The sequence below is a fragment of the Trachemys scripta genome, chromosome 10 (genome assembly GCF_013100865.1).
Source record: "Trachemys scripta elegans isolate TJP31775 chromosome 10, CAS_Tse_1.0, whole genome shotgun sequence".
Lineage (NCBI taxonomy): Eukaryota > Metazoa > Chordata > Testudines > Emydidae > Trachemys > Trachemys scripta.
In genome coordinates, this window is record NC_048307.1 from 30,266,664 (window position 1) to 30,288,161 (window position 21,498).

The following is a 21,498-nucleotide window of genomic DNA, read 5'->3' on the forward strand; positions in this document are numbered from 1 at the left end:
CCCCGGACGCTATTTTTAGCACAAAAAGGAGGACATGTCCGGGTAAATCCGGACGAATGGTAACCCTAGGTGCAGAGGACTCTGCCTTGGACACGCAGTCACTGTGGGATTCCTGCTGTCCTGTGGCAGTGGTTCCCTCTCTCCCCTTCTGCCTACATCCAGCCTCAGCAAATGCGTGCGACATCACTAAGGAAGGGGCCTCGCCCTGCCAAACCCTCTTAACCCATTCAGAATACGGCCCTGTGTAGGGCAGCATTTTGATTCCTAGTGGGATTCTTCCTGGACAGCCGTATTTTTCTAACCCAGGTCCCTTCCCCTCCCTCCAGACAAAGAGGGCTCGGCCTAGTTCCCTGAGCACTGGCCGGAGAGGTGAGGTTGGGGAGGCCACTCAGGAGTCACACACAATGCTCCCTATTCCCAGGGATGGAGCATGTTCCCTCCATGGCTCTCCCACACCCAGCTGGAGCAGGGGAGGGCAGGACCAAACACAGGTCCCGGCCTCAAACCCCTCACGTGGCAGCCCATGCTGACACAGGGTCCTTCCTCTGCTGAAAGGAAGAGATTGTGCCTTTGCCTGGCTGAGAATGAGGCTGGGATCTGATCAAACTCAGGCCCAGCTCTGAACCTTGGTTTGAGGCCTTCGGGTCCTTGCGTTCTTGGACAAGCCAAGGATGGGATGGGTGTAGGGATAGGGGTCGCAATCAACAGCCCTGGGAGGTCAATGGGAGTCGTTCCATTGATTTCCATGGGGTTTGGATCTGGCCCAGAGGTAGGCAGATCTGCTCACTGGGATCTTGACTACGCTGGCCCAGAGGAGGGGCGCTGGAGGTGCCAGAAACGATGACTCTTCCTCTCGGTGTTGGGCTGGTTTCTGGGGCCGATAAATGTCCTAGCGGCAGTTTGCTGCCTGTCTGTTCTCCCCTGGCGCTATGCCAGTGCACCTCCAGGTTAAACCACACAATGCACAGTGCTGCTCCTGGCTCTCCAGCAAGCGCCGGGAGGCTGAGAGACTAGAGCGGCATGCAGGAGGAGCGCTGTGCTCGGCTCCCGCACACGCATCAGCAGGGAGAGCAGGCGAGTGGGAACATCTGTCTGCAGCACCCCAGGAGAGCTGAAACATATTCAGTATGACAGTCCCTGCAGGGTCTCTGGTGTGGGTGACAGCTAGGAAGGAAGACAGCTGGGATCCTAGCTGAAACTTGTGGACAGGAGACTGCGGGGAAGGGGAGTAGCTGTCAATGCAGGCACAAGCCCTTCACTGCTCCAGTCTAAGCCTGTCCTCGTCAAACAGGGGCCGATGCTCATTGCCACGTGCTGTGCCTTAGGAGTTCATCCTTGGCAACAGAGCACAGCCGACAGCCAAGGACAATAACTCCAGCACAAAGGGTCACTCCAAGCAGTACGGTAGCTTGTCTCTGCTGTACCGTCCATCTGGAAAGCTACAAAAGCATTTCCCAGACAAGGTACAAGGATGGCTTCATCCTGCGCTGAAGTGCAGCCACCTCTAGGGTGGAACACAGCAACATTCTTCAGCAGCAACACTATGTAGCAGGAGAGGTGGAGAATAACCTGAAACCAGGTGGGCAGAACGCTGTGCCAGGGGGCACGCTGGGGAGCTCTAGGGATTTTAAGAGACTGTCCCTGGTTCTGAGCTAGCTGAAGAGATGCTGTCTCCCACTGCAACTCCTTGAACTCTTACGTTCCATCTGCAGTGAAGTACCATGAGCCATATCCCCTCATGTTAGGCTTCAGTCTGATCTCACAAGCTATCTGGGGTCAGCTTTGAGCCAGTACTTGGGTGTGAGACCTCCAAAGATAACTCACAATAAGTGCTGTGGGAAGCGGTCCTAGTGATTTATCAGCCACTATCTGATATAAAACTAAGCACCTGGCTACATTTGATTATCAAAGTTCTCTCAGCCTCTTTCTCAGGAGTGCTGGGGCTGTGTCCCTGAGGTCCTGGTCCAGTTCTGGGCTATCTTAATGCCCCTTGGCTTTTCAGTTGGGGATGCTATTCTTCTCTTCTTACTCCCAGACAGCACCTAGCACAATGGGATCCTGGTCCCTAACTAGGTTTCTGGCACTACAGTAATACCAATAACTGCTGAGGGCATTCCTATAGAAGGGGTGCTATTTCAGTGGTGAGTGAAGTGGACATAAGAATGGCCATACTGGGTCAGACCAATGGTCCATCTAGCCCAGTATCCTGTCTTCTGACAGTGGCCAGTGCCAGATGCTTCTGAGGGAATGAACTGAACAGGGCAGTTCATCAAATGATCCATCCCCTATCACCAAGTCCCCTAAGTAGTCAGGGGCTTAGGGACATCCAGAGCATGGGGCTGTGTCCCTGACCATCTTGGCTAACAGCCATTGATGAACCTCTTCTCCAGGAATTTACCTAATTCTTTTTTTAACCCAATTATACTTGTGGTCTTCACAACCTCCCCGGCAACGAGTTCCACAGGTTGATTGTGTGTTGTGTGAAGAAGTACTTCCTTATGTTTGTTGTAAACCTGACTATTAATATCATTGGGTGACCCCTGGTTCTCCTACATATCCCCCCTTGGTTGTCTCTTTTCTAAGATGAACAGTCCCAGTCTTTTTACTCTCGTCTCAGGTGGAAACTGTTCCATTCCCCTATCATTTTGTTGCCTTTCTTTGTACTTTTTCCAATTCTAATCAATCTTTTTTGAGATGGGGCGACCAGAACTGCACAGAGTATTCAAGGTCATAGAGTGGCATTATGATACTTTCTGTCTTCTCTATCCCTTTCCTAAACTTCCTAACATCCCAGTAGCTTTTTCGACTGTCACTGCACATTGAGTGGATATTTTCAGAGAACTATCCACAGTGACTCCAAGATCTCTTTCTAGAGTGGTAACAGCTCATTTAGACCCTATCATTTTGTATGTATAGTTGGGATTATGTTTTCCAATGTGCATTGCTTTGAATTTCATCTGCCATTTAGTTACTCCGTCATCCAGTTTTGTGAGATCCCTTTGTAACTCTTTCCAATCAGCTTTGGACTTAATTATCTTGAGTAATTTTGTATCATCTGCAAACTTGTTCACCTCACTGTTCACCCGTTTTTCCAGATAGTTTATGAGTATGTTGAACAGCATAGGTCCAAATACAGATCCTTGGGAGACCCCATTATTTACCTCTCTCCACTGTGAAAACTGACCCTTTGTTTCCTATCTTTTAACCAGCTACTGATCCATGAGAGGACTTTCCCTCTTATCCCATGACTGCTTACTTCGTTTAAGAGCCTTTGGTCCTTGTCAAAGGCTTTCTGAAAGTCCAAGTACGCTACATCCACTGAATCACCCTTGTCCACCTGTTGGTTGACCTCCTCAAAGAACTCCAATTGATTAGTAATGGTGCTTTTTCCTATATAACTTGGGAAATACTTTGGGACCATTCAGAAAGAGAGGTGATATGTAAGGTAAGATAGGAATAGTCATTAATTACCTGAATATAGAATATAGCTTTTATAGAGATCAGTAGATCTCTGCGTGCTTTACAAAGAAGTTCAGTATCATTATTTCCATTTTACAGATAGGGAAACTGAGGCATGGACTAGCTCGATCGATCTGTAAGTATTTATACAGCACCAATCGATGTATTGTCTGCAGGACTCTTGATGCCTTTCTATCTTCAGTCCCTGATATCGATGTGGGTTTCTTAATCACAGGGGTAATTTGCCATCCTTACCCCACCAGCAGTGAGTGTAACAAACAGGAAAAATGAGGTGATCCAACCAAGCCAAAGCATGATCCATGGGCAGAACATGTACTTCCCCCACTGATTTGCATGTAAGGGTGAAGTCGGGGCAGCGCAGCCAAAACTGGGCAGATGTCCTCTCGCAAACCAGTTGACCTGATTCTGATCTGCTACACAGGTGCACACGAGGAATAGCTCAGCTGCAGTCCATAGAGCTATGTTGCTGAATGTCCACATGAAATCAGAATCAGGGTCCAATAGGCAGCATGAACCAAAACTTGCTTTCAGAATTCTGCATTGAACGCACACACTGAATTGCATTTAAGGCAGAATGGGCCAGATCCCTAGCTAGTGTAAATCAGCATCACTCTGCTAATGTCAGGGGAGCTTGGCTGCCTTACTCCAGCTAAGGATCTGGACTAATATTTTTGTGATATGACACTGCGTCCCCTATTATACAGAGCTAGGGCCAGATTTGGCCCTGTTATAAGCAGGCACACCTGCACTGGAGACAACTGAGTCATTGCTGATTACACCAGGAACTGAGCTTGGCCCCCAGTTTGAATGCACCATGTATGCAATGTATTATTGGCACAAATCTTGGGGCTTCTAAACTGATCGTTCGTCAGTGTGTTTCAGTGATGGTCTGACAGCGGTGGAAAGGCAAGTCCTCTATTAACCCACAGAGCTAGAATCTATCTATCTTAGGCACTTTATCTGGCCCCTAATACCATCTTAGCTGAGTACCTCACACACTTTCATGTATTTATCCTGTGAAGGAGGGCACTGCTATTATCCCATTGCACAGATGGGGAAACTGAGGCACAGAGGGGCTAAGTGATTTGCCCAAGGTCACACATGGAGTCTGTGGCAGAGCGAGGAATTGAATCCAGTCCTCCACATTCCAGGCTAGTGTCCTAATCACTAGACCATCCTTCCTCTAGACAAACACAGGCAGTGGCAACACAAGCTTCCCTACCCAGCTGACCTGGCAGGGCCACATCTAGGGTAGAGAGTGCAGTGGCTCCGTCTCCTTGGCCTGTAAGAACATGGGTTGTGAAGGAGACACCTAACAGGAACTGTACTAAGTCCCTCCAACCCTTTTGGCACAGACCACATAGGGACAGCGTTAGGTCATTACTGGTGCAAGCTGGGTTTGACCTTTTCCCCATTCTCTGAGCCTCCCAGCTCCTGAGGCCAGGCACAGGGCATCTGGTAGGGCCCAACAACCCCAGGGCAGGTTTCAGCCTTGCTTACCTGTCCACTGAGACGGCAGCCAGCGTGAAACTGCTGGCATACATAGTGAGGTAGATGAAGAAGTGGACGGCCTTGCACATGAAGGAGCCGAAGACCCAGCCCTCCAGCGAGTAGATGGTGGCCTGGAAGGGGACACAGAAGATGATGAAGAAGAAGTCGGCCAGGCTGAGGTTGAGGATGAAGACGTTGGTAGTGTTGTGGCCCATCTGGCCGTTGCGCAGCAGCACCGCCAGCACCAAGCTGTTGCCCACTGTGCCCAGGAGGAAGATGAGGGAGAAGACCACAGGGATGATGACACTGGCGGGGCTGAACTGAGAGCTGTCCGAGGCGTTCCAGTACCCAGCCAGGCTGGCAAAGTCCTCGTGCTCTGTCATCCTGCCTTCAGGGGAGATGCAGGTCACCTGGTGGGTGCAGAGGGAGAGAAAGGGAAGAGATCTTAATGAGGAAGAGAGTAGCCAGAGCCCTTGACTCTGTCTGACTGGACTGGGAGGATGAGAGCCCATTAACAACTCTATGGCCAAGTGCTCTTCAGCAGAATCTGCTAGTTACTATTGGCTCGGGGAACACACAGCATGAGACTGGGCTCTGTCTTACCAAAGCCAGTGTCTCCGAGCCTCTGCTCTCAGTTCCTCCCCCTATGCCTCTGAATCCGGGATCAAGCTGCAGCACGCACCCGGGTGCACTCCTGGAAAGACAGCGAGGGAGAGACTGTCTCCTTGGGGAGCCCTGCCTGCCCCCAGCACAAATAAAGCAGGGCTCTCCTGTTCTGGAATGGAGTAGCTGGGAACTACGCACACTGGCCTCTGCAGCAGCGCTTCCTCCCAGACAGCCTGACTGATTACAGGAGAGCAGCATTCTCACTCCAGCAATGAGACTCTCGTGGTAAATCAACACACTCGCAAAGCCAGGGAGTTTTATTATACGATATAAATACACAGTGTGGTTTTCCTCCTCCCCAACCCCTGCTCTGCTAGATTAACTAGTGCCACAAAACACAGGGCTATAAATGCTTCTCTCCGACCGTGGATGTAAAGGAGTTGGCTTGTCCGTCGGGGCAGCTCTGAGCCAATGCAGTGTGGTATAGAGGCATGGGCGCTCGCTCTCTCACACATGGCAACTTTGCTCTTCTTGTTTGTGTTTTGTGTGGTTTCCCTGCCTCTAAAACAGGTCACTTAGCCTGAAAGCGTAACATTGTGTATGGGAATTGGACCATCTAACTGGAAGGGGTGAGGGCCCGGGGATTGATTCCCCTAAGAGATCTGACGGGGGTGTGTGGGAGTGGGGTGAAATGGAGGCCCTCTATCCTATCCCAGAGTAGGGAGATGTTTCTGCTAAAGGGACCAGCAGTGCAGTAGTCAACCATGTTGCTATTTAACGCGATCGTTAGGTTTCAGAGTTAATGGTTGCACTAAAGAGGGCAGCTCACGCCTCAGAGGTTGTCTGGCTGCACAGCATTGCACCAGGCTCCTTTGGAAGGGTTTCTGCACAGCCATAATGACTGGGAATTTATTTGAGATTCAAATAAGCCCCCAGACCTGACGAGTGATGATGAGAATGGAATGTGTCCGTGCTGTGCAGATAGTACTTGGAAACATGCACATGTGCTTCTGGATTAAGGTTTGGCATTTAAGTCCAGAAGCTTGAAATCTCACAAACTGATCTCCTATACTTATTAAAGTGGGAGGCTTTCTGCAAAGAAAATGTATCCACTTGTCCTTCCTCGCTGGAGCTGGGGGAAGCCTGCAAGGACACGCTTTGCAAACACAGTAGTCCTTATTTCAAACTCATAAACTCCCTTTATCTCCTTTCTGCAACCGTTTGTACCAGTACACTTGTTTGCAGCAACAGCATGTCTCCCACCTTTATCTCATTCCCAATAGGTAGGGTGTCCTGTCTGTCAATTCTGCAGAGAGTCAAGAGCTCTCCATTGTTTTCTCTCCCTCGCTCAGGGAATTAATGAGCTGTCAAGGTTTCTTTCCGGGGAAGGCGCTAGGACTATCTGAAGTGTTGCTGCCCCCACCTGGGGAACAGCATCAGCACAGAAAAGCATAGGACTGTATCTGCCGCTCTCACTGGCTGTGCGTGTTGAAGGAAAGGCAGATGTGGCTTTGTCTATACCAGGGGTGGCCTAACTGTGGCTTGCAAGCCTCCTCCGCCCCCCCCCCCATTCTCCGCCTACCAGACCGGGGGGGGGAGGGGGAGGAGGAGAGATCAGAACCTCTGCCTTGCAGTGGGATGGTGGGGTAGTGGCATCTGTCCAGTGGGGAGGAAGGTCTTGGGGCTTCAGCCCTGCAGGGCGCAGCTGCCCTGCAAGGCGCATCTGCCGGGGCTCAAGGCTTCAGCAGGAGTGGAGCTGAAGCCCCGACTCCTGGCAGGCGTGCTCTGGCTCTTGAACTCTGAAGATTGTCGTATGCTGCTCGGAGGGCCAATGAGTTTGGCCATCCCGGTCTATACTGTGGATAATTGTACAGGTGTAGCCACACCAATGAAGCTGTTTGAAACCAGAGTGAGCCCCGTTTCACAGCGGCACAGCACGTTTACACTGGGTTTGCAGGAATGCATCAGTGAAGTAGTTACACTGGTACAAATCTCTGAGACAGAAAGACCTAGACATGAATGTGAGCATGCCCCATGTTTGTTTGTGGCATGCACCTGTAACCTCCTCTTCAGTGAATGATGAGTCCTTCGCTAGTGGCTGGTGCACAAAGGATAAAAGCCTAGGATATGTATTCACTAAAGGAGCTACTCCTTTAGCTCACATGCTAAAGGCTCATGGTTTTAGCACTTGAGGTCCTGGATTCGATCCCTTACACTGACCCACAAGGTCATAGGTGCTGACTGCGTGGGTGCTCTGACCCCACTCAGCCTCTTTCCCCCCATTCCCCCAGAGCTCTGCCTGGAAGCCCATCCCCCGCTCAATCTCTTCTCCCCGAGATCCCGCCACCTCTCGCAAGGGGGGGAAGGGAGGGGGCAGAGAAGAGCACCCACCGGCAAAAACAAAAGTCAGTGCCCATGCATGAGGGCAGCTGGGATACACTCATGGGCATGTGCAGATGTTCCTTTGAAATGTCAGTTGGTGCTAGAGCTATGCAAGCAACTGAGTTTCTTCAATTCATTGGTGGCCCCAAAACATTGAGAGAAAATTTGTTTTGGATCAAACAAAATACTTCATTCAAACCACCACACACAACGTTTCATGCAGTTTTTGAGGTTTTTTAACTTAAAAAAACCCAAAATCAAAGTAAAATTCAAAACAAAATCGTTATGAATTGAAAATCAAAATGTTCAGACGCTATGGGGATTTTTTTTTTTTTTTGGCTCAACAATTCAGCAAATTTGATACAAATCTGCGAAATGTTTCAGTCAACCTGAACTGGCTCTTTTTTATGTTTTTATTTTTTTGGGCGGGGGAGCAAAAATAAAAAAGTTTAGTTCAAGAAACTTCAGCCAGCTCCAGTGTGTTCATGCCAGGAATGGGTGGAGTGGGAAGAAATCTCCCAACGAGGGCTCCAGAGCTGATGATTTGAACATGAAGCTTTTCGCCCTGAGCCCCTGTGAAATTGGCTCTCATACAAAGGCACCGGGTCCAAGTTCAGGCACTTCTGGTTTTTAAAAAGGCTGAGATGAATGAATTTGAGACTCGGGGAGGCGAGATCAGCTGGAGCGAGAGACTTGCAAAGACAGGATGGCCAGTGCTAAAAACTAGGCCCCCTTATTTGTGCTCAGTGTGATCTCCCTGCATGAACAAAGCCAATTAAACTGGCAGAGTAGGAGCTTGTTACAGCTGTGGGTGCTTCCATCGCATGCACAGCCCTAGCAGAGCAAGCGGGCACGGACCAGCATGAATTTACAGAGATCTCAATTGAGGGGGGATATGGTCACAGCGCCAGAAGATTTGGGCACCAGCAATAGCTATTGTCCTGGCGGTGGAGAGGTGAAGGGGTGTGGCCCTGTCACTCTCTGGTGTAACATTCTCATCTCACGCGGGGTGACGGGCTCATGCTGGTTTCACACTTGTCCTCAATGGAGTTTCTCCATAAAACGGTAACTCCACGGTGCAGCCCTGTGAGGGAGAGGATGCAGCCGGCTCCCAGTTATCTCATCCTCCTCTATATTTACTTAGAATGGGTCAGATTCTGACTGTCCTTCCACCTGTGTAAATCCAGAGACAGTAGCAGTCCTGTGTGTTTACATTGCAGTGACTGAGAGCCACACCTGGCCCCGTATACACGCTTCTGAGCAGGGTTATTAGCAAAATCAGAGCCCAGTTTACAGCTCTTAGCCAGAACTCCAGAAATCAACTGTATCAGCATGTGCCCAGACATTTCATGTGCCCCCCCGCCCCCGGTGGCAGTGGCCATGGCCACACCCCCCCAACCCCTTAAATCCTTTTCAATATCCAGGTACCCTTCCTCCCTCACCCCCCAGCCCAGTGGTCCAGATACTAATTAGCACCTCATTTGGGGCAATACTGATCTGTCCCACCAAAGAGACTAAGTGACCCACCTAAGTGACCCACCCACATGGAGTCTGTGGCAGAGCAGAGAATTAAGCCCAGGTCTCCCTCTAGCACCCCAATCACCAGCCCATCCTTCCACGTGCTGCTTCGAGGGGATTTGGGTGAAGCGGTTTTCACACCACCCACGTCTGATTAATGGCTTTAGTAGGTTGGGTGTGGCCGTGCCTGCACTTGGTTCTGACAGCAAGCACAGCTATGCCTGAATGGAGAAGTGGGAGGGACGGGAGAGAAATGAACAGAGAGAAGGGGGATCCGGAGCCACAGGCAGATCATGTCTCTATGGGGGATACTGTCTGGAGCACCTTACCGTGGTACTGGAGCCTCCAGGAGTCCCCATTGTCTCCATTTTACAAGTGTGGCAATGGAGGCATCAAGGGGTGACGTGACATGCCCCTGGCTGCCCACTGAGTGAATGGCAGAGTTAGGAACAGAGCCCAGGAGTCCTGACTGCCATAGTGAGGGACCAGTAGAGGAAGAGAGCAACAGGACGGGAAGGGAAAGGGTCCCTGATCTTCCCATGCCAGCTAAGGGGCGCCTTACGGGGTGGGGGGAGTAAAGTGCAGGGATGCACCAACCCAGGCCATTTCCTAGAGCAGGGAGCTGGGCGTGGAAGATGCATAGCCCTGCTCTCTGCATCAGTAGGTGCCCTTCCTCCCAGCATGAATCCCTGGGCCCCGGAAGGGCCCTGTGGAGGAGCAATTAGAGAAAATGAGGGGAAAGCTCTTGGATTCAGCAGGATGTAGCTGCAAAGGGACCTCTCCAGCTCTGGCACAGGCCAGCACGGGGGTCATTGGAGTCAGTTCAGCCAATTACTGGTTCAGGAGAGGGGCAAGCAGCAGCAGGCTGTCCAAGGGGCCAGGTGGATCAGTGAGAGTGGGGCAGGATCAGCAGCAGGACAGGTGCCTCAGAACCAGCAGAGGTGTAGGAGAGGGAGGCATACAGAGGAAGGGGGAGAAAGGGTAAGAGGAAGGGAGAGTTGGAAAAGGAAAGGAGGGTGCCGCTCTGGGCTAATGGCCTCAACATTGGGTAGGGTGTCAGGACTCCTGGGTTCTAGCTCTGACTTTGCCACTGACTTTTTTGGGGGAAGTCACGTACTTTCCCCCTGACTCAGTTTCCCCCTCTGTAGAATGGGGATAATGGCACTTGCCCACCTTTGTGCAGCACTGTGACGGGTGGCTGAAAGGTGGTGCCTGCCCAAATGGGACTGGTGGTTCTATTATGGGGATAGCAAAATAATAAAAGGTAGTATTGACTCAAACACCTACCTCCCCCCAAACGCTCCTCTCATGACCCAGCAGCAAATACACTCTTGGCTTGCCTTAAACTGAAGGAGCATGCCCTCTTCTCCCATCTTTGCAGAGCCTTCTGCCCCCAGAGGATAGTAAGTACCCTGACCCCTCCCTTCGAGCCCCTGACAGAACCAGGGCTCTTTCTCCTGCTTTTGCAGCATCAGGGTGCTATTTTTAATGGCAATTGTACCCTCACCCAGACTGCTAAAGATACTGCACAGCCACGTCCCCACATAACCCAGTGTAATGGTGTATACTGGCCCTTTAAAAGTAGAGGGGGCAGAAGACCCCATTCCAGAGAACTGGAATGAACAAAGGCCCAGGAAATGGTCCAGTAGCCGAAGAGAGGAAGTGGTCCCAGGCTCTTAAAGGGGCGGTGTCCTGGGGCAGGGCTGGCTTTAGGCCGATTCCCTGGAATCGGGCCCCACGGGTCAGAGGGCCTCGAGCTTTAGGCTCACCCGGCGGCGGTCCGCTCTGGCGGCATTTTGGCGGCAGCGGGGGAGCGCTCCGGGGTCTTTGGCGGCATTTCAGCAGCAGGGGGTCCTTCAGTGCTGCTGAAGACACAGACCGCGGAATTGGGCCCCGCAAGTCCTAAAGCCAGCCCTGCCTGGGGTTCCCCCCATCCAACTGCTAATTCCCCCATTTCCTGGGTCTTAGTTCATTCCAACTCCCTGGAATGAGGTCTTCTGCCTCCCTAGTCCTAAAGGGCCCGTGTACCCCAGGCTGAGCCTTTGTCCTAAAGCAGGGGTGGGCAAACTGCAGCCTGGGGGCCATATCCAGCCCTTCAGACGTTTTAATCCAGCCCTCAAGCTCCCGTCGATGAGCGGGGTTGGGGGCTTGCCCTACTCCAGCACTCCAGCCAGGGAGCGGGGTCAGGGGCTTGCCTCCCACATTGCTCCAGGCATGCCATGGCTCCACATGGCTCCCGGAAGCAGCGGCTCCTACACGTAGGGACAGCCAGGGGGCTCCACGCACTGCCCCCACCTCAAGCACCGTCCCCGCAGCTCCCACTGGCCGGGTACCACGGCCAGTGGGAACTGCAGCGGTGGCGCCTGCATATGGAGCAGCATGCAGAGGTTGCGCCTCCACATAGGAGACAAAGGGGGGACCCCAACCCTCTTCCACACTCCAATCCCCTGCCCCAGCCCTAATCCCCCTCCCACCCCCCCAACCCTTTGGTCCTAGCCCCGAGCACCCTCCTGCCCCACCCGCCCCCCCCCGCCCCCCCCCCCCGCCAGGGCCCCCACCCCCCCCCCCCGCATCCCAACCCCATGTCCCAGCCCAGAGCCCCCTCCCGCACCCCGAACTCCTCATTTCGAACCCCACCCGAGAGCCCGCACCCCCTCCCACACCCCAACCCCAATTTCATGAGCATTCATGGCTCGCCATACAATTTCCATACCCAGATCTGGCCCTCGGGCCAAAAAGTTTGCCCACCCCTGTCCTAAAGTGCACCAAGAACAGAGTCCTTCCCCAGCTAGCCAAGATCCCCCCAGTCCCATCCACCCCCTGCCCGACCAGATATCTGTCTCTTTCTCCAGCCTCCTGCGAACACCCTCAGAGGGCACCATGGCCAATCACGTGGCTCATCATCCCAGTTCAGTGGCATCCTGTAGCCACTTCTGTCTCTTCACCCCCTATTAAAGAGCTTGCAAAAGTCTTGGACTATTCCACCCAGCCTCCCTCGGCCTGTCCCTTGAATATCAGGGTTAGAAGGGACCTCAGGAGGTCATCTAGTCCAACCCCCTGCTCAAAGCAGGACCAATCCCCAGAGAGATTTTTGCCCCTGATCCCTAAATGGCCCCCTCAAGAATTGAGCTCACAACCCTGGGTTGGAAGTGGAGCTGGCTGGCTAGCTGTCCTGGCAAGAGTCCATCCCCTGGGTACATGGGCTATCAATGCTGCTGGTGTTGTCAGATCTCATCGGGGGTGGCAAGGGGGTGTTGTGCTGTGGGTAACCCACCCCTGGGCAGCCCCAGGAGGACCAAATAGCAGGGGGCAGGACCGGGGCAACCTCTGGGCTAGGTCGGGCTGTTACAAGTCAGCTGTAACGCCTCACTTCAGGCAGGGGAGGAGTGGGTGAGTGGATCTATGTACTCTGCCCCTGTCCTCCAACTCTTGACAGCCGATGGGACACCAGCCCCGTTCTCTGCTCCGGGGGAGCGCAGTCAGCCCCCGGCAAAGCCTGGCCCGCCAGGGGATAACTCCAGCGCCTTTCCAAGCGCGCAGCCCGGAGGCTGGGGAGGCGCGGAGCAAAGCTGGGGGCTGCGAAGGGAAGCCCCGGGCGCGGCTGGAGCCAGGGGCCGCGAGGAGCCGCGGGCTGGAGGCAGCGCCCGGGGCACCTGCCAGCCCCGTCCCGCAGTGGCACAGCTGGGGACCGGAGCCAGGCGTCCTCCCCGGCTCTCCCCAGCACAGACCCCGGACTCGGACCGCCCCGCGCTCTTACCTCCAGCCGGGCAGCAGCGGCGGGCGCGGGCGGTCAGCGCGCTGCTTGCGCGCCTGGCATCAGCCCTGGCACTGCGCGGCTGGTCCCCGCCACGCCGCTCCTGCATCGCCCGCCCCAGCCCCTCCCGTGCCGGCCTCTCGCTCCGCCCCCTCTCTCCTGCCTGCCGGGGCCGCGCGTCCCTTCGAGGCGGGTCCCGCGTGGCAGCAGCGAGCCCCCGCCGGCTGGCCCTGCGCTGGGAAGGGCATCGAGCCTCCCCTCCGCCCTGCTCCCAGCGCAATCCTGGGGAGTGTGGGGCAGATTCTGCTGTTGGCTCTCCCCAGCACCGTGTAAACCCCATTAACTTCAGCGGAGTCACTCCGGATTTACACCTGGGGAACTGAGACCAGAATCTCCCTCTTTCTCTCTCCAGGAGGCAAAGCCAGTTCAGGGGCTGAGCACAGGCCGATTCTGGGGGGGTGGAGGGCGTAGGGTTGCCAATTCTGGTTTCACCACATGACATAATCTTTAATTTAAGGTTAATCTTTAATTGCTGGAGGCTCCAGGACAATTCTGGAGGGTTGGCAACCTTAGGGGCGGATTGGACCCTGGCATAGGGCTGGGCGTCCCTGAACCACCTCCTCTCCAGAGCCCCTTGCTGCGATGGCTTCCATGGGAGTTGTGGCTGCAAGAGAATTGGCAGGCCCCCCCCAGCCATGCCTTCTCCAGCCCACCCCACATCCCCTTCCCCCAAGGAGGACCTGAGGCTGGCAGAGTTGGTTCTGCACTTGGCTCTCAGTGCTGGTGCTATTCACTGAGACCCTCCTTATGGCACAGCCAGAGCAAAGGGCAGCTGCAAAGCTGGCCCCAGATGTCCCTGTTGCAGCTGCCAGATGTTGATAGCATATGACACCCCAGCTGGGATCTGCCCCAAACAAACTCTGCCAGCAGCACCCTCCCTTTGAAACAATCCCCAGCTTGCAAGGCCTCTGTCGTCTGGCTCCAGAATCCTCCCCAAAGCAAGATCGCTGAGATTGAAGGCGAAGTCTAGTGCTCTTTGGAAGTACAGACAGGGTAGTTGGGCATGTCAAGCCTCCTCTTGTATTTGGAGAGTGAAGGCCGGGCCAGTGCCAAGGAGGATGGGGGCAGCGCCTGGCTAGGGAGGGAGGGCAGGCGGACTCTGCGACGGGGAGCTGTGAGATCTGATGCTGTCCCCCTCACCGTCTCATCGCTCCATCAGACAGGAGTTGGGGGGTGTGGCTTTGAGAGAAAGGCTGTTTTAGGATGGCTGGGGATGCTGCCCTCCAACATGCCCATGGAGCATTTGCTTTCCGATGCAGAGTGATGGCATCTCAGAGGCTTCCACCACACTCTTCCCCAGCAAGACATGAAGCCAGGACTGTCCCTGGCTCAGAGGAACATAGGAGCTGCCAGACTGGATCAGAGCCAAGATCCTTCTAATCCTGTCTCCTGTCTGTGACAGTGGCCAACACCAGCTGCATCAGAAGAAGAGGTAAAACCCTGCAATGCACAATTATGGAATAGGGAATGTTTCTTCCTGTCCCCCCCATCAGGTAGCTCATGCTCCAAAGCAGCAGAGTCTATCGCCTCCTTTTCCCTATCTAAGGTAACTGGGGGAGGAGGGGGTGCAGCATTCTCATTATCCATGTACATGTATAATGCTGTTTCACATCCGGCTAAGCTCTTCGCCTGAGTTCTATTTTGTGGCAGTGAGTTCCACAGGTTAGTAAGGCATTGTGTTAACAGGATTCCCTTGTGTCAGCTGTGAATGTGCTGCCTTTCTGTTTCATTGGCTGCCCTTTGGGCTTGTATTAGGAGACAGGGTTCCTCCACAGGCCTGGGCACCTGGTAAGCTATCCCTTTGTTCCAGCATTCCCTAGCCCTGCCTGGCTCCCCCTCTCCCTCCTTCACTCACTCAAATAGCACAGCCCAAGCATCTCCCTTATCGCTGTGCAGTGTCACACACGGCTGCTCCTGGCGTTTGGAGATGCCTCACTGGGATCAGGCCTGGTTTTGGGCTGCTGAACAGCGGCCCCAATGCCATTCCCTTTTGGTTTAAGACAGTGGCCCACCCAGGTGCTGCCCTGCCTACAGAGGGTTTTGTTTAATGCTGGTTTTGTTTATGAGCCGGTAGCAGTAGAGCTGTTCCCTGACACCCCGCTCCCCTGCACCCATCCATAGGCTGCAGCGAAAGTTTCCTGTCTGTTCCTTTCATCTCCCCTGAGCCGCCTGTCATTCTCTTCATCTATTGGGCAAACAGTGCTGTTTGTGTCTGGTTTTCCCTGTAATGAGCAGTGCTGGAGCTCGCATTCGCATTCAAAGGGCTGCTTGTCAGTTTGGATAGATTTTTCCCTGGAGCTTCATTTTCTTTTCTTATTTATTTTTACTTTCTGCTGTTTGTAAAACGTGCTCACCGTGGGTAAATCTCCTGATTGTTCCCCATTTGAATCAGGGTAGCAACCACCGCCCCCAGCGAAGCTCAAGTCCCCGTTGTGCTAGGCGCTGTACAGACAAAGAGACATGACAGACAAAGAGTGGGGACAAGGAAAGCATGTTATCCCCATTATGACTGATGGGGAACTGAGCATTGAGGCTGGAATTTTCTGAGGAACCTAAAGGTAGGTCAGTTCGCTGTGCTCAATTTAGCACTAAACATAGCACTGTGGCTGCAATAGTTTGGGTAGCTAGTCACCCATGAACAAACCTGCCAGACGCCTTGGGTATGTACTTGGGTGGCTAGTTCCAGCCACCACCTGTGTCGCCGCAGCTACACTGCTGTTTTTAGCACACTAGCTCAAGGTGAGCTAGCGCGTGTCCGTCTACAACCCACTCTGGGAAGCATGCTCCCAGCTGCTGTGGAGATGTACCCTTAGATACCCAACTCTCAGTACATGTCAAAGGACTTGCACCTAACTCCCTTAGGTTGATTTGAATAGCCCACCCTAGATGATTTGGCCAAGGTTCCTCCAAATGGTAAGATCCCCTGGGTCAGGGACTTGTCTTTTCATTGTGTGTGTGTACAGCGCCTAGCAGAGTGGGGTGTTCATTCCTGACTGTGTCCTCTAGACTCTGCTGTAATAAGAGAGGGGAATTTTCAAAGACACTAAGGCACAGACTCCCTCTGGACTGTCATCCTAGCTCCCATTTATGCCTTTGAAAATCAGCCCCAAAATTTGTGACAGTGCCCAGAACTGAAACCAGGTCTCCTGAGTCCTAGCCCAGCGCCTCAATCACAACATCATCCTTTGTCTCTAATTAGCCTTTTCATTTGGTAGACAGTTCCCATGCATTGAATTAAAATCAGTGGGAACTGAGTATCCAAGGGGAAGATTTTCAAAGGTATTTAGGAACCTAAATACCTTTGAAAATTTGGCCCCAAGTCCCTTCTTCAGCTTTGAAAATTGCACCCTAGGACTTTACTCCTTTCCTGTGTAGCCACAAGTCTCTGTTGCACACAACTGGCGAACAGCTTTCCATGGCATTGAAATGGGAGCACTGTCGCAAGTTTGGATTGGCTGATTTCACATTAGCTTTTCAGCACATTTCAGTGTCATTTACTCTTTGCATCAGACACATGCAAACATGGGAATTGCCACAGGCCTATAATGCAAATATTTTTTGTTTGAAAATGGCCTGATTTGGAGCACATCTGGTGGCTTTATAAAAAGAACCATTTTGCAGATTGTAACAAACTGAACTGAATTTAGAGTCATTTTTTATGTTGCTCTATTTTGCTGCCCTCAACAGGAAAGGAATCCGATAAACCTGATTAAGAATAATTGAATATAGAATGTTTATACATTTGTTATCCTGTATTATGATGTAAGTCAGAAATCCTAATTATTACTCCTTAGCTATACTCTGTATGCCATTTTCTTCTTGCATTATATACTGTGACCTGGCTTATATTACTGCACCATATACAAATCAATAAGGATTCAACATATTGCTTATAATCTGGAGATTTTGATGATAGATTTTTCTAATTAGCCAAATTCTGTTCTCACTTACCCCCCCACAATAGGGCCCAGTGTGTATAAATGTGAACAAACTGGGAGTGAATTTGGATATTTCTTCCCTTTTGCTCCCTATTCTGAATGTTTTTGTGTCTTGGTTGCGCCAGAAGAATTCTCTGAAATCAAATCAGAACTACCTGAAAGGCCGAGGCTGTTTGGATTACGTGTTCTGGTTCCACTCATCAAGAGAGATCTTTGAGTCACATAGTTGGAATCCAGGACCAGGAACAGAACCCAGAATACAGCAGATTTGTTAGTCCCCTCCTGTGTGGTATATTGAAAACTACTTAAAATGCAGGGGGTTTTTTCCTGGTCCTGCTTGCAGGCAGGGGACTCTGTAGGGAAGTGTATGATCAGAGGCAGTCTGCAGACTACCTAGATTAAAAGAAGGTGAGGTGAATTGTGTCACTCTATTTTAAGGAGCAGCCTGTTTTGTCTCATTCTGGTTTTGGGTTTCTGGTGAATTCTAAGAAATAGCACAGTGTTACGTTGTCACCATCCAGCAAGGGTGTTTTATTATCTAATGTAGTGCCATGAACATGATATCCCCCTCTATTCCCAGTCTGAACTCTCCTAGCCCCAAATTCAGCAAAACATTTAAGAACTGACTTAAATCCATCCCTGTAGAGCAAACCACGTAAGCACAGCAGTGCCTTTCTGAGTAGGGATAGACAACTGAATTGGGGCCTTACATCACCGGGGGCTTCAGACTGGGGTGGGGGGTCCACTCTGCTCCCATCTCTTGAAAATGGTAGAAGAATCTCTGTACAATATAAAACAAGCAATAGAACAAATGCTCTTTCTCCGGCACTTTTGTCACCCTCATCATACTGCTGTCTTGCCCCCCTCCCAAACTCTTAAGGTTACAATTGAGTGTACCTCCTAGAGCCCAGCGGTACATCTCAGCAGGGCTCTGTCCTGATGCTTCATTTGTGTGAACTCTGAAGGGCATTTTTAGTAGATAGTCTTGTGAAATAAAGGGGCAAAGACAAACCTTTGACGTGTGTTAACACCCTGCTAATAGGATAGTCTCTGACATGTGTCTCCATGTGCCTAGGGGTGTGAAAGACATGTCAAGTGGCTAACAGCCTGAACATGTTGAGATTTACAAATGGTGTGAAGCCATGAAAGGGAGCCGGATCTTGTCGGCACATTAAGCCGTCAGGGGAATTGGGGGAGTTGCAGCATTGTGTTACATGATGAGTGCGTTCATGTAGATGTTTAAGCCTGACGTATTGTGCGGAGGTGTTTGCACACATAGCTAAGGAATCCCTATGGAAGTGAGTAAACTGCACAGAGAGGATGTTAAGAATTCCAGCCCCTGTGGCAAAGGGTGATATGATGAGCCATTCAGAAATACAGTAACTCCCCGCTTAACGTTGTAGTTATGTTCCTGAAAAATGCAACTTTACGTGAAACAATGTTAAGCGAATCCAATTTCCCCATAAGAATGAATGTAAATGGGGGGGTTAGGTTCAAGGGAAATTTTTTTCACCAGAGAAAAGACTATCATATATATATATATATACACACAGTATAAGTTTTAAACAAACAATTTAGTACCATACACAGCAATGATGATTGTGAAGCTTGGTTGAGATGGTGGAGTCAGAGGATGGGCTATTTCCCAGGGAATGCCTTACTGCTAAATGATGAACTAGCACTCAGCTGAGCCCTCAAGGGTTAACACATTGTTGTTAATGTAGCCTCACACTCTACAAGGCAGCACAAATGGAGGGAGGGGAGACAGCATGGCAGATAGAGACAGAGACACACACCCTGTGTGTGAGAGAGAGATGCACATTGCCCCTTTAAGTAGGCTGACCCCTCTCTAAGTACATTGCCTTTTTAAGTAGATCAGCAAGTTGAGACAGCAGCTGCTGCCAGCAAGCTCCCTCTGTCCTGAGCCCTGTTGTATCATCCCCCTGCTCAATAGAGATGGGGTAAGTGGGGGGCAGGAGCAGGGGAGAGGGGGACAGCCTGACATTAATCCCCCTCTTCCCCCCTGTGACAGTGTACCCCATAAGCTTTATGGGGGTGGTGCTTATAAATGTATATATGACATAACTGGAATATGTTTTGTGCTGCCTGTGCCATGTAACATATCTCCGTAAAGGTTATGGTCTACTATATCTATTCATCCTATTTGTACATATATATCATTCTCTACTTGAGGTTAAGAATATGGGCTGTATGCTGGCTTGGTTTCTAAGTAAGCTTTGTGAGGCATTTGGTCAGCTTCTTTAGGAAGGAATTCGCCAGGTTAAGTACCTGATCAGGAAACACTGGGGGAACAATGCATCTTAGAATGCTCCAATCCACATGAGAAGTCTTCCTGGAGACATGCAAGATACCATGTGGACAATGGCTTTGGCCTGTAAAGACTGAGTCATGCAGGGACATGTGACTTGCCCAGGTGACTCCAGAACTCCATCTTGGAGCTGGACTTTGCAGAGGAGGGAGGAGGTCTCCGCCCACAAGAGAGAGTCTATTTAAACCGGTGGGAGACCCCTCCATTTGGTCTTCAGCTGGCTAAGAAAGGAGCCTCTCCACCCCCCCTGGATACTTGAAGGGAACTGGAACAAACAACAGTAACTACAGGGGGTGTGAGTGATTGCTGGACCCAGGTTAAAAGGAGATTAGCCTGTAAAAGGGAGCATTCTGGAACTGGTGGGGAACTTACCTGTATTTAGTTTGATTAGACATAGATTTGCACATTTTATTTTATTTTACTTGGTGACTTACTTTGTTCTGTCTGTTACTACTTGGAACCACTTAAATCCTACTGTCTGTATTTAATAAAATCACTTTTTATTTAGTAACTTACTCAGAGTATGTATTAATACCTGGGGGAGCAAACAACTGTGCATATCTCTCTATCAGTGTTACAGAGGGCGAACAGTTTATGAGTTTGCCCTTATAAGCTTTATGCAGGGTAAAACGGATTTATTTGGGTTTAGACCCCATTGGGAGCTGTGCATCTGAGTGCTAGAGACAAGCACACTACTGTGAGCTGTTTTCAGGTAAACTTGCAGCTTTGGGACAAGTGATTCAGACCCTGGGTCTGTGTTGGAGAAGACGGGAGTGTCTGGCTCAGCAAGACAGGGCGCTGGAATCCTGAGCTGGCAGGGAAAACAGAAGCAGGGGTAGTCTTGGTACGTCAGGTGGCAGCTCCCAAGGGGGATTTCTGTGATCCAACCCGTCACACAAACTCCCCAGCACAGCAAGCAGGATGCTCCCAGGAGCAGCTCCAAGGCAGAGGGCAGGAGCAGCACAGGCAGTGGGGGGAGGGGGGAGCTGATGGGGGACTGCCGGCCCACCCTGGTTCCAAGCCCCCACCAGCTAGCTGCAATGGGCTGCTCTTTCTACAAGCAGTGGACAAAGCAGGCGGCTGTCAAACAACGTTATAAGGGAGCATTACACAACTTTAAATGAGCATGTTCCCTAATTGATCAGCAACGTAACAACAAAACAAGGTTAACCGGGACGACTTTAAGTGAGGAGTGACTGTAGGTACCAGGGAAACGAGAAGACTGCCAGCAAACCTAGGGTACTGCCTATGGCAGGGGATCGAGATACAATGGCATTCCTTTCTAACTCGCCAGGTTGCCCAAGCTGGACATGACAAAGCTTTGGCCATCTGGCGGCTGCTCAGTATCCTATGTAGACTCAGCCCAATTCCTAGGGGTAAGTTTCTATATCATAAAAAGCCCCAGTGTGATAGGCAACAGCTAGCAGGAGAGACAGCAAAGGCCACCTGGGCTAAGGGAGGTTCTGATCTCCCACATAGTACGGGTGGTGCATTGGTGAGATGGTGGTGGGATGCTGACCTTGCGCACACTTCACTAGTGCTTAGGAGTGCACTCGCCAGGGCTAGTGCACTATTTGCCAGTGTGACATTTCCTTGGCGAGAGCCTGAGAAAGGCACTAGAGATCGCCGGCTGAGAGAGCTCCGTGCGCTTCCTGCGGGAGAAACAAGCCAATTTGCACCCCTTGCTGAAGTGATGCATCCAATCCAGGCTGGCTTGTTGCTCAGCAGCAGAAGTGACAGGTGCATATGAAAGCCAGCGTGCGGCCAGCAGCAACGCTGCCCACACAGCACTGACAGACGCCTGTCCTTAAGGCTGGTGGAAATATTTCTGTCCTGTGGAAAATTGGGGTGGTGCACAGGGGCTTGATGAAGTGAAACTCGCCAGGGGGAAATACCTGGTTTCCTCAATTTTTTTTTTCCCCATCAAAAATTGAAATTGG

At 51.5% G+C, this 21,498-nt stretch overlaps 2 protein-coding genes across 4 annotated transcripts in view; one reads left to right on the forward strand and one right to left on the reverse strand.

Annotated features, from left to right (window-relative positions):
• The window catches only part of LOC117883865 (galanin receptor 2a-like), a 30,327-nt gene extending 16,994 nt beyond the window's left edge, over positions 1–13,333 (reverse strand). The window contains exons 1-2 of the mRNA XM_034783687.1: positions 13,235–13,333; positions 4,981–5,381 (exon numbers count right to left, since the gene is read on the reverse strand). Of these exons, the coding sequence (XP_034639578.1) occupies positions 4,981–5,354 (374 nt within the window). The 5' untranslated portion in view covers positions 5,355–5,381; positions 13,235–13,333. The remainder of the gene's footprint in view (positions 1–4,980; positions 5,382–13,234) is intronic.
• Positions 1–21,498, forward strand: part of SEPTIN12 (septin 12) — a 212,521-nt gene that overhangs the window by 88,685 nt on the left and 102,338 nt on the right. The window contains exon 3 of one of the 3 annotated variants that reach the window (XM_034784642.1): positions 14,551–14,723. The exons of the other annotated variants lie outside the window; for them this stretch is intronic. The gene's annotated coding sequence lies outside the window, so the exon portion shown is untranslated. The remainder of the gene's footprint in view (positions 1–14,550; positions 14,724–21,498) is intronic. 3 annotated transcript variants of the gene reach the window in all.